At 47.8% G+C, this 12875-nt stretch overlaps 1 protein-coding gene across 1 annotated transcript in view; it reads right to left on the bottom strand.

Moving 5' to 3' along the window:
• Positions 1-213: 213 nt before the first annotated feature.
• Positions 214-12875, bottom strand: part of ogfrl1 (opioid growth factor receptor-like 1) — a 72109-nt gene continuing 59447 nt past the window's right edge. The window contains exons 3-7 of the mRNA XM_070884319.1: positions 10221-10302; positions 9253-9331; positions 9089-9155; positions 5495-5643; positions 214-1461 (exon numbers count right to left, since the gene is read on the bottom strand). Coding sequence (XP_070740420.1) covers positions 822-1461; positions 5495-5643; positions 9089-9155; positions 9253-9331; positions 10221-10302 — 1017 coding nt within the window. The 3' untranslated portion in view covers positions 214-821. The remainder of the gene's footprint in view (positions 1462-5494; positions 5644-9088; positions 9156-9252; positions 9332-10220; positions 10303-12875) is intronic.

Here is a 12875-nt window from a genome sequence, read left to right as displayed (position 1 = left end):
CTAGAAATTTACAGCACAGGATGTGGCTATTTGTGGACAGGATGGGGCCCATCCTGTCCGTGCTGGCCGAAAAAAAGCTAGCCAGCCTAATCCCACTTTCCAGCTCTTGGTCCTTAGCCACAAATTATAGCACTTCAAGTACTTTTCAAATGATTGGGGGGCTGGGGGGGGGAGGCCGGGGAAAAAGACTGTTTGACCAGGTGGGCCGGTTGGAAGTGGGAGATCATGTGATAAAATCTCCAGGAATCAGAATTTCAGCCTCATTAATCCACACCAGGCATATAAAAAAAAACAGATAAAAACATCAGGCTTTCTATATTTTTTTATAGATGAATGTATAACAGAATCAAGCATTTACAGCAACAATGTCCTGCCAAAGGTGATGAATTATTTATGCCTTTCACAAAAGGTCACATTATTCAGTATTAAACTTTTGCGCCTTATTTTCATGTTAAATTAACCTCGTCACATTTTGTATATTTAGACAGTTCTACAAAAAACAGGGGGAGAGCAAACACTTATCAAAATCCTTGGAAGGCCCGATACACTATTCGCAGTGCTCAGTGATCACACGGCCAACGTTGTCCAAATGGGTCTCAAAGTCATGTAAACATTCGGCCTCTTTCACATATTGTTGGAGACATAAAAAAAAAATACAATCATTAGCTCGTCCATTGGCAGAGGAGCGAAGGGCATTCGACACCAGGTCAGTCGGAGCGCTCTGGCTCAAGACCTGCTTCTGAACACCAACTCCGAGAGTTGGCCGGACCATCGGCCTTGATCCACGGCCAATTTTAAATACAAACGTCCTTGTGAAACTCCTAACTCTCGGTCTCCGTTGAGTCGGTGCCCACTACATTCTCAGCCGGGCTCTGGGAAGCTCGATTGCCAGTGTCTTCGGGCTCTGTCGGGACATTGGGCTTCGCCAACTGACTGTCGCTCTTCTCTTTCAAGCTCCTTTTGTTCTTCGCCATGTCCGCTGCCGCCTCACCGCAGCCCTGATCGCTGGCTGGACCTTTCTGCTGCTTGCCTGCCCCGAGACCGGTCTCGGCAGACGAGGCCGACTCTCTCCCCACTGCAGCTCCAAGACTGGCTCTCGAACCTTCGCTGGTGGTGTTGCGCCTGCTCTTCTCTTGAGTGGCTGGCCTCTTCTCCGATAGAGAGGACGACTTGGTCACAGAACTTCTCCCTCCCGACCCCTCCTTCCCCGGGGGCCCCCAGACAAAGTTCTCCGGCGGCTTATAATGGTGCTGGGCAAAGCGTAGCAGCTTCCTCCTCTCCTTCCGAGATTTGATGGTGTAAACAAAGTATTCCAAAGCACTGTGCAACATGTTGGGCAGAGTCTCCTCAACCAAAGCCTCGTGCAGCAGGAACCGCACCAGGTGAATCTGGAAGCTCTCAAACTTAAACTCTCCGAGACTTTTTAAAATGCGGGTGATTCTGAGATAATTGTGCTGGGACCTTAAAAAAAAGGACAAAGTGCAAGTTAATAAACATCACATACCCAACCACTTGCAAATTGTAAGCCAGAGTATTACAGAATATCAATATTGCTTTCCAAACAATTGTTGCTTCAGTGGTAACACTCTCAGCCGATTCAGAAGGTCGTGGTTCAGTTGCAACACTATGGCCTCTGGGTCAGAGGTCGTGGTTCAGTGGTAACACTCTCGCCTCTGGGTCAGAGGTCATGTCTCAGTGGTAGAACTCTCACCTCTGGGTCAGAGGTCGTGGTTTAGTAGTAACACTCTCACCTCTGGGTCAGAGGTCATGTCTCAGTGGTAGAACTCTCACCTCTGGATCAGAGGTCGTGGTTCAGTGATAACACTCTCACCTCTGGGTCAGAGGTCATGTCTCAGTGGTAGAAAACTCACCTTTGGGTCAGAGGTCGTGGTTCAGTGGTAACATTCTCGCCTCTTGGCCAGAGGTCGCAACACTCACCATCGGGTCAGAAGGTTATGGTTCAGGTCCCACTCCAGAGACTTGAGCCGATAATCTTGGCTGACATTGGGATGCAGTACTGAGGGAATGCTGCACTGTCAGAGCACCTACCTTTCAGATGAGACATTAAACCATCGTACCCTGTCTGCCCTCAGGGCAAAAAACCCATGGCACTATTTGAAGAGCAGAGGACTTCTCTCAATGTCCTGGCCGACAGTTATCCGTCAACCAATAACATTTAAAATAAAATGTATCTGGTCAATTACCGCATTGCTTTTTATTTTTAGAGACACTGCTGAGCACAAATTGATGGTCGCATTTGCCTACATTAGTACAGTGGGAAGAGTGATCATAAGAACATAAGAAATAGGAGCAGGAGCAGATCATTTTGCCCCTCGAGCCTGCTCCACCATTTAATAAGATCATGGCTGATCTGATCATGGACTCAGCTCCACTTCCCTGCCCGCTCCCCATAACCCTTTACTCCCTTTATCGCTCGAAAATGTGTATATCTCTGCCTTTGTATATTCAATGACCCAGCCTCCACAGCTTCTGGGCAGAGAATTCCATAGATTCACGACCCTCTGAGAAGAAATTCCTCCTCATCTCAATTTTAAGTGGGTGGCCCCTTATTCTGGGACCATGCCCCCTAGTTCCAGTTTCCCCCATGAGTGGAAACATCCTCTCTTCATCCACCTTGTTGAGTCCCTTCATTATCTTTTATGTTTCGATAAGATCACCTCTCATCCTTCTGAACTCCAATGAGCACAAGCCCAACCTACTCAACCTATCTTCATAAGTCAACCCCCTCATCTCCGGAATCAACCTAGTGAACCTTCTCTGAACTGCCTCCAATGCAAGTATATCCTTCCTCAAATACGGAGACCATAACTCTAGGTGTGGCCTCACCAATACCCTGTACAGTTGTAGCAGGACTTCGCTCCTTTTATACTCTATCCCCCTTGCAATAAAGGCCAACATTCCATTTGCCTTCCTGATCACTTGCTGTACCTGCATACTAACTTGTTGTGTTTCATGCACAAGGACCCCCAGGTCTCTCTGTACTGCAGCACTTTGCAACTTTTCTCCATTTAAATTAGAATTTGCTTTTCTATTTTTTCTGCCAAAGTGGACAACCTCACATTTTCCCACATTATACTCCATCTGCCAAATTTTTGCCCACTCACTTAACCTGTCTATATCCCTTTGCAAATTTTTTGTGTCCTCCTCACAATTTGCTTTCCCACCCATCTTTGTATCATCAGCAAACTTGGCTACATTACACTCGGTCTCTTCATCCAAGTCATTAATATAGATTGTAAATAGTTGAGGGCCCAGCACCGATCCCTGTGGCACCCCACTAGTCACTGTTTGCCAACCGGAAAATGACCCATTTATTCCGACACTGTTTTCTGTTAGTTAGCCAATCCTCTATATCCATGTTAATATATTACTCCCAACCCTGTGAACTTTTATCTTGTGCAGTAACCTTTTAGGTAGAACCTTATCGAAGGACTTCTGGAAATCCAAATACGCCACATCCATTGGTTCCCCCTTATCCACTCTACTCATTACATCCTCAAAGAACTCCAGCAAATTTGTCAAACATGATTTCCTTTTCATAAAACCATGCTGACTCTGCATTACTGAATTATGCTTTTCCCAAATGTCCTGCTACTGCTTCCTTAATAATAGACTCCAGCATTTTACCAATGATAGATGTTAAGCTAACTGGTCTATAGTGTCCTGCTTTTTGTCTGCCTCCTTTTTTAAATAAATAGGGCCGTTACATTTGCGGTTTTCCAATCCGCTGGGGTCCAGGGAACTTTGGTAGATTACAACCAATGCATCCACTATCTCTGCAGCCACTTCTTTTAAGACCCTAAGATGTAAGCCATCAGGTCCAGGGTTTAGTCCCATTATTTTACCGAGTACTTTTTCTTTAGTGATAGTGATTGTTTTAAGTTCCTCCCTCGCTATAGCCCTTTGATTATCCATTATTGGGATGTTTTTAATGTCTTCTACCGTGAAGACCGATACAAAATATTTGTTCAAAGTCTCTGCCATTTCCCTGTTCTCCATTATTAATTCCCCAGTCTCATCCTCCAAGGGACCAACATTTACTTTAACCACTCTTTTCCTTTTTATGTACCTGTGGAAACTCTTACTATCTGTTTTTATATTTCGTGCTAGTTTACTTTCATAATCTATCTTTCCTCTCTTTATTTTTTTTTAGTGGAGTTGAGGCCAGGAACAGATCAGCCATGATCTTATTGAATGGCGGAGCAGGCCCGAGGGGCCAAATGACCTACTCCTGCTCCCATTTCTTTTGTACACTTCAAACGTTGTGATATAAATGCAATTTAGGGAACGGTAGCATAGTGGTTATATTATTGGACCAGTAATCCAGAGTGCTGGACTAATAATCAGGAGACGCGAGTTCACATCCCACCACGGCAGCTGGGGAAATTAAATTCAGTGAATTAAATAAATCTGGAATAAAGCGCCACTATCTGGTTCACTAATATCCCTTTAGGGAAGGAAATCTGCCATCCTTATACGGTCTTGCGCATACGTGACTCCAGACCCACGGCAATGTGGTTGACTCTTAAGCCACACAGTTTAAGGCGGTGGCTCACCCCCAGCCTCTCAAGGGCAATTAAGGATGGGCAATAAATGCTGGCCTTGTCAGCAACGCCCACATCCAGTGAACGAATTTAAAAAGCTACTTTCTATGCATTCTGGTCCCCCTTGGCATTGCTCTCAGGCAGAAACCTGACGTCCACTCTCCAATGTCTTTTCGCATAATCCCTCTTTGTCTTCTATTCTCTGCCCCTCTGGCCTTTTCCCCTCTGGCCTTTTCTATTGTCTGCTTAATATCTGCTTAAATCGGATCCTTCGCTCATCGTCTCTTCCCCTCTTGTCGCACGTCTCTCCGCCTCTCCTTAATATGTCTCTCCCGCCTCAGCATACCTGTCTCAACCTTTCGCTCTGACCATCGCTCGCCCCTTCCACAGAGCTTGGAGCCAGATTGAGCTCGGCAATGATGCCCCCCATGGTTAACGAGCCAGCTGATACTCACTGTCTAGCTTCACAAGTGCATCCACTGCACCCAGGAGAGTGGGTGGGTTTGGGACCCTAGTTCATCCAGAGGTATTTTGAGATGAAGACAAACATTCCGTTATTTTTTGTACCAGTTTAGCTTTCAGTGATTTCCGTACCTGAACCCCTAAATCACTCGGCTTACCCACAGTTCCTAGCTTCTCGCCATTCAGAAAATACTCTGATCTTTCTTGGGTTCAAAGTGGATTACCTCAACTTTTCCGCATTGAACTCCATCGGCCACAGTTTTGCCCACTCACTTATTCTATCATTGTCCCTTTGCAACTTCCTGCTCCCATCTACACTATTTACTGTGCCATCCAACTTGGAGTCATCAGCGAACTTGGCTATATGTGTGTCTGCGATATGTTGCATCTTGAACATCTTCCAGTTATCGATTAGACTTTCAGTGTGCTACCGCCACAGAGGGGTCCCCAAGTCCTCGGATACTTACTCATTCAGGTGCTGAAATCGTTCCTTCCAGTTTGCCGCTCGAATCACGGTCCCAGTGTTCTTGTCCTCCAGTTCCATTCCAAAAAAATCCAGCATGATTCCATAAACCTGGAGATAGTTACTTTTTGCTTTCTTCGTTTTAAGAAATTCCTACAAAAAAGGTACAAAATAATATTTAAGATGAAAAACTTGATATTTTATTCCAAACCGGACTAATTTTCAACACATTTAATGCAGCGAGTCCTCACTTCAATGACCTGCCAAACTCCTCATTACACGGGTCCCCATCACCACCACGACTTCCACCCCCCCACCCTTGGACATTACACCGACCCCCTTAGATTGGGAGTGGTGCCAGAGGATGGCAAAGGTTGCACCATTGTTCAAGAAAAGGGGAGAGCTATAAACCCGGCAACTGCAGCCCAATCAACTTAATGTTAGTTGTGGGGAAACTTTAAGACATTTACCAGAGACAAAATTAATTGGCACTTGGAAAATTGTGTGTTAACAAAAGTCAGCATGGATTTGTTAAAGGCAAATCATTCATGGCTAACTTAAAAAAAAATTCATTCACGGGATGGCCAGTATTTATTGCCCATCCCTAATTGCCCTTGAGAAGGTGGTGGTGAACTGCCTTCTTGAACCGCTGCAGTCCGTGTGGTGAAGGTGCTCCCACAGTAGTGTTAGGGAGGGAGTTCCAGGATTTTGACCCAGCAACAATGAAGAAACAGCGATATATTTCCAAGTCAGGATGGTGTGTGACTTGGAGGGGAACATGGAGCTGATGGTGTCCCCATGCACCTGCTGCCCTTGTCCTTCTAGGTGGTAGAGGTTGTGTGTTTGGCAGGTGCTGCCGAAGAAGCCTTGGCGAGTTGCTGCAGTGCATCTTGTAGATGGTACACACTGCAGCCACTGTACGTCGATGATGGAATAAATGTTTAAGGAGGTGGATGGGGTGCCAATGAAATGGGCTGCTTTGTCTTGGATGGTGTCGAGCTTCTGGAGTATTGTTGAGGCTGCACTCAGCCAGGCAAGTGGAGAGTATTCCATCACACTCCTGACTTGTACCTCGTAGATGGTGGAAAGGCTTTGGGGAGTCAGGAGGTGAGACACTCTCCACAGAATACCCAGCCTCTGACCTGCTCTTGCAGCCACAGTGTTTATGTGGCTGGTCCAGTTAAGTTTCTGGTCAATGGTGACCCCCAGGACCTTGATGGTGGGGGATTCGGCGATGGGAATGCCATTGAATCTCAAGGGGCGGTGGTTAGACTCTCTCTTGTTGGAGATAGTCATTGCCTGGCACTTGTGTGGCGTGAAATGTTACTTGCCACTTATCAACCAAAGCCTGAATGTCATCCAGGTCTTGTTGCATTTGCCATAGACTGCTTCATTATCTGAGGAGTTGCGAATGGAACTGAACACTGCAGTGATCAGTGAATATCCCCACTTCTGACCTTATGATGGAGGAAGGTCATTGATGAAGCAGCTGAAGATGGTTGGGTCTAGGGCACTGCCCTGAGGAACTCCTGCAGCGATGTCCCGGGGATGAGATGATTGGCCTCCAACAACCACAACCATCTTCCTTTGTACTAGGTATGACTCCAGCCGGTGGAGAGTTTTCCCTGATTCCCATTGACTTCAACTTTACTAGAGCTCCTTGATGCCACACTCAGTCAAATGTTGCCTTGATGTCAAGGTAGGAAAAATGTGAAGAGGCAATATAAACACTTTTAAAGGGGGTGCTGGAACAGACAGACCTCTGGGTCATACACAAATCTTTGAAGGTAGCAGGACAAGTTGAGAAGCTGTTAAAAAAGCACGAATAATCCTCGGTTTTATTTCTAGCGGAATAGAGTATAAAAGCACTGAAGCAATGCTAAACCGTTATCTAAAAAACTTGTTTGGTCTTCGCTGGAGTTCAATTCAATTGTGTTCAATTCTGGACAACGAACTTCAGGAAGAATGTCAAGCCCTTGGAGAGGGTACAGAGGAGATAGAGTGGTACCAGGGACGAGGGGTTTCAGTTATGCGGAGAGACTGGAGAAGCTGGGGTTGTTCTTAGAGCAGAGAACGTTAAGGCGAGATTTGAGAGAGGTGTTCAAAATCATGACTGGCTTTGATAGAGTAACTGTTTCCAGTGCCACAACCAGAGGACACTGATTGGCAAAAGAACCAGAGATGACATGAGGAAACATATATTTGATTTTTAAACTCAGTGAGTTACGATCTGGAATGCACTGCCTGAAAGGGCGGTGGGAGTGATTTCAATAGCAACTTGCAAAAGGGAATTGGATAAATAATTGAAGGGGAAAAATTTTCTGGGCTATGGGGAAAGAGCGGGGGATGGGGCTAATTGGACAGCTCTACTAAAGAGCCGGCAAAGGCATGATGGGCCGAATAGCCTCCTTCTGTGCTGTTATCATTCTATGATTAGTCCGTGCATCCCATCCACTGTACACACACTTTACACCAGCCCCTGTCTAAGAAGGACTTTGTTAACAATGCCACGTAACTGCCAACTGGAATTTGTTACCATGACCCATCCACGGCCTGCTGCCAACGTGCCGTGTTCCTGTACTGCCCACAGGTTTCTGAAACGTTAATGGCTTCTCACCTCAGATGCTGCCTGGCCTGCTAAGTGTTTCCAGCATTTTCTGTTTTCGTTCTGATTTAACAGTGTGGAACATTAAGGAATCAGCCTACCAACAAGCAATAACCTGCATTCATATAGCGTCGTAAACGTAGTAAAATGTCCCAAGGCGCTTCACAGGAGTCTGTATGAGACAGAACATTTGACACCGAGATACACAAGGAGAAATTAGACCAAAAGCTTGCTCAAAGAGGTAGGTTTTAAGGAGCGTCTTACAGGAGTAAAGAGAGGTCGTATTCTGTTCCTTGGCCAACGCTTAATAAGGATAACCCTGACAGCTAAATATTTTCCAACCTTCAGTACATCATTTTATTTTATAATCTGCTGCCCAAAAAATGAACAGCTCTATAGGGGAAAAAAAATGAATTGAAGCAAGAATGTGCCTACAAGTGTGTGCGCGTGTGTGTACGGGTGTTTAACTCCTGCTGAAGGAACGTTGCTTTCAGGCTCTGCTGATGCCTCAGTGAGCCACACAGTGTGGTATGAAGCCAGACAAATTGAGGATTGCTGGTTTAATTCCTGCTCTGAGCTGCGTTGGGTGATCTGAGCCACGAGGTTGTTGCCTGTAGCTTTGCTATTTGCTGGGGCAATGGGGTCAGGGACAGGGGAGAGGGGAAAGTCCCAGTCCTGATCCCGATCTCGATCCCGATCCCTCCTGCTGGAAGGTGCACTTGTTTCGACGCTGGATGAGAACCGGGACTGGGCTCGGCTGTGATGCCCCACACGGCTGAACCTCACCATCTGGGCTCACATCACAAAGGTGTTGGTTGAATGGGCGGCGGGGGCCACATCCAACTTTATCGGCGGCAAGAATCGGGAGAGGAAGGGTCAGAAGTAAAAAGCAAGGAGGGGGAAAGGTGAGAGAGAGAGAGAGAGAGAGAGAGGGAGAGAGAGAGAGAGAGAGAGACAGGACATTCAATCAATAGTTAAAATGGTTGAATTGACCTTAATCTCCTCGGCAGTCAGTTCCTCCGCGTGCCAGTTCAGCCCCGGTTCTCTCAGCGGGAACAGCCTAGTTTATCAATACAAGAATTTGGTTACAAATTACACGCCAAGTGGAGGCAAAACTCAAACAATTCAGTTGCCAGAGTCAAAAAGATGAAGCCAACCATTGGATATAGGTGTGGTTGTTTTCCAGCTTGTCATAGTCTCCTTTCCACTTGGTGAGGATTTCATCGATATAAACACCTGTACACAAAATATATGCATTAAAAACCCAAACAACACTCACATGAGAGCTGTTCTATATAAGGCACTGGAGAAGGTGCAAATACACTCACATGGATGATACCAGAACTGAGAGATTATACCCATCAGGAAAGATTGACTGGGCTGGGGCTTTTTCCTCTAGGAGAGAGAAGGCTGAGTGATGACTTGATAGAGGCCTTCCAAATTATGAAGGGGTTTGACAAGGTAGACATTGAGAAAATGTTTCCACTTGTGGAGGGGGGGGCGAGACCAAAACTAAGGACCAGAAATTATAAGATAGCCACTAATAAATCCAATAGGGAATTCAAAGAAAGAAAGACTTGCATTTATATAGCGCCTTTCATGACCACCGGACGTCTCAAAGCGCTTTACAGCCAATGAAGTACTTTGTTTCAGAAGAATTCAGGAGAAACTTCTTTACCCAGAGAGTGGCGAGAATATGGAATTTGCTGTCACAGGGAGTGGTTGGGGTGAATAATATAGATACATTGACAAGCATGAGGGAGAAGGTAATAAAGGGTTATGCTGATAAATTTAGATGAGGAAAGGCGGGAGGCGGCTCGAGTAGAGCATAAAAGCCGGTATGGACTAGTACAAGCGGGAAAAAGGAAAAGGAGGATATGCTGATAGGGTGAGATGAAGAGGTGTGGGAGGAGGCTCGTGTGGAGCATAAACACTGGCATGGACTGGTTGGATCGGATGGCCTGGCCTGTTTCTGTGTCGTACATTTGATGTAAAACAGGCTGAAAGAGTGAATTTGAAAAATATTTGGGGTAAAGAAAAAATGGCTAACTTATCAGCCGAGTTAACTGGCAGTGTTCAGTTTGTTGACATACAGAGCCTGCTATCTACAGACCTCTCCACTTACCGTCGGGCTTCAAGGGAATTTCCTTCATGTAAAACTTCAGATTGGCATAAGTGCTGAAGAGTTTGGTTTCTCGTGCTTTTGCCTGGGTATAAATCACAAACAAGTTAAACACACACACACAATGTTCCCGCTCCACGGCAACTCATATCACCGCCCATTTAAGTTGTACATTATCCAACGCTGCCCTCTGTAAAAGCAGAAGATGCGTGCTAGGGTGGACATGATAGCAGAGACAGTCAGGCACTGTGCCAGGAGCGTGCATTCGTACCACCAACAATAGGCCAAAAATTGCAGCCTCGCCAGGTTGGTACGAATGCGCCGAAAACACTGGTTAGGCCACAACTGGAGTACTGCATGCAGTTCTGGTTACCGCATTACAGGAAGATGTGATTGCACGGGCCAGCCCACACTGCGATATGTGTGCGCACTAGGTCCGTGCAGTAGAGCTGGTCTCCAGTCGTCTTGGTTAATCCTTGCCTCTGGACCAAGACTTAGCTCTGTCAAGCCCGTGTGGTGGCTGGTGTGCAACGGTCACCACACGTTAAAAAAATCCACGCACAGGCATCTTCCACCCTTCAGGATGTAGTTCAGGACCTGGAATATCAGGTCCTTCATTGGAACACCTGTGAACTCATCCTTTTTTGGCGTGGAAGCAAGTCATCCTTGTTTCGAGGGACTGCCTATGATGATTGCACTGGAGAGGGTACAGAGGAGATTTACGAGGATGTTGCCGGTGTGGGAGCACAGACCCGCATTTCTGAACTCTTGGCTTCAGCACGTGGTCTGAAGTTTGAATTAAGAAAACAGGAAGATTGAAGTTTGGATTAAATAACAGGAAGATTGGAAGTTTGGATCGAAAAGAGACAGCTAGACAATATGGTGCTTTCCAGTCATTGAAACGAGTAACTGGTCATTGTCTAGATGTTAAATATTTCAGTACCTTGTTACGGTGGGAATAATGGAAATTCTTGACTAAATGATTCGATGATGTCTGTATGTTAAGTATTTGAGTGTAACTATGGAGCCAAGTTTCGGCCCGAGTTGCTCCTGATTTTTTGGAGCAACTGGTTTAGAATGGAGTATTTTAGAAATTAGAATTTTCGGCATTTAGTTTGCTCCAGTTCTCGTCAGTTAGAACAGTTTCAGTTTGGAACAGAATTTTTTTTTCCAAAAGGGGGCGTGTCCGGCCACTTACGCCTGTTTTCAAAGTTTAGGCAGTGAAAACTTACTCCAAACTAACTTAGAATGGAGTAAGTGAAGATTTTTGTACGTTCGAAAAAACCTTGTCTACACTTTAGAAAATCAGGAGTCGGTTACAAATTAGGTGTAGGGAAAGGGGGGGGTGTTTAAAGAGAAGTTTACACTTCAGTTTTACAAATAAAGAGCCATCATCAATAATAAATGACAAATACATCAATAAATCAACCAATAAATCAATCAAAAAAAATTAATAAAAAATAAAAAAAATGCAAAAACATCAATAAATAAAACATTTTCTACTTACCGACTGCAGCACCGGGAGTCCTCCAACAGCGTGCTGGGACAGCCCCCCCAGTGTGTCACTGTCAGTGTCTCTATCTGTGTGTGTGTGTGTGTGTCTCTCACTCTCTGTCGGTCAGTGTTTGTGTTTCTGACAGCGAGGGGAGGGGGTGGAGAAGGGGGGTGGGAGGGAGGGAGGAGGGGAGGAGGAGAAGGGGGGTGGGAGGGAGGGGGAGGGGAGGAGGAGAAGGGGGTGGGAGGGAGGGGGAGGGGAGGAGGAGAGGGGGGTGGGAGGGAGGGGGAGGGGAGGAGGAGAAGGGGGGTGGGAGGGAGGGGGAGGGGAGGAGGAGAAGGGGGGTGGGAGGGAGGGGGAGGGGAGGAGGAGAAGGGGGGTGGGAGGGAGGGGGAGGGGAGGAGGAGAAGGGGGGTGGGAGGGGAGGGAGGGGAGGGAGGGAGGAGAAGGAATGGGGGGTGGGAGGGAGGGGGAGGGGAGGAGGAGAAGGGGGGGTGGGAGGGAGGGGGAGGGGAGGAGGAGAAGGGGGGTGGGAGGGAGGGGGAGGGGAGGAGGAGAAGGGGGGTGGGAGGGAGGGGGAGGGGAGGAGGAGAAGGGGGGTGGGAGGGAGGGGGAGGGGAGGAGGAGAAGGGGGGTGGGAGGGAGGAGGGGAGGAGGAGAAGGGGGGTGGGGAGGGAGGAGGGGAGGAGGAAGAAGGGGGTGGGAGGGAGGAGGGGAGGAGGAGAAGGGGGGGGGGAGGGAGGAGGGGAGGAGGAGAAGGGGGGTGGGAGGGAGGAGGGGAGGAGGAGAAGGGGGGTGGGAGGGAGGAGGGGAGGAGGAGAAGGGGGGTGGGAGGGAGGAGGGGAGGAGGAGAAGGGGGGTGGGGGAGGAGGGGAGGAGGAGAAGGGGGTGGGAGGGAGGAGGGGAGGAGGAGAGGGGGGTGGGAGGGGAGGAGGGGAGGAGGAGAAGGGGGGTGGGAGGGAGGAGGGGAGGAGGAGAAGGGGGGTGGGAGGGAGGAGGGGAGGAGGAGAGGGGGGTGGGAGGGAGGAGGGAGGAGGGAAGGGGGGGTGGGAGGAGGAGGGGAGGAGGAGAAGGGGGGGTGGGTGGGGAGGTGAGGGGAGGGGTGGGAGGAGGAAGGGGGGTGGAGGGAGGTGGGGAGGAGGAGAAGGGGGGTGGGCGGGAGG

Source organism: Pristiophorus japonicus, chromosome 7 (assembly GCF_044704955.1).
Source record: "Pristiophorus japonicus isolate sPriJap1 chromosome 7, sPriJap1.hap1, whole genome shotgun sequence".
NCBI lineage: Eukaryota > Metazoa > Chordata > Chondrichthyes > Pristiophoridae > Pristiophorus > Pristiophorus japonicus.
The sequence above is the reverse complement of the archived record's forward strand: the minus strand, read 5'-3'. Positions and strand labels throughout refer to the sequence as shown.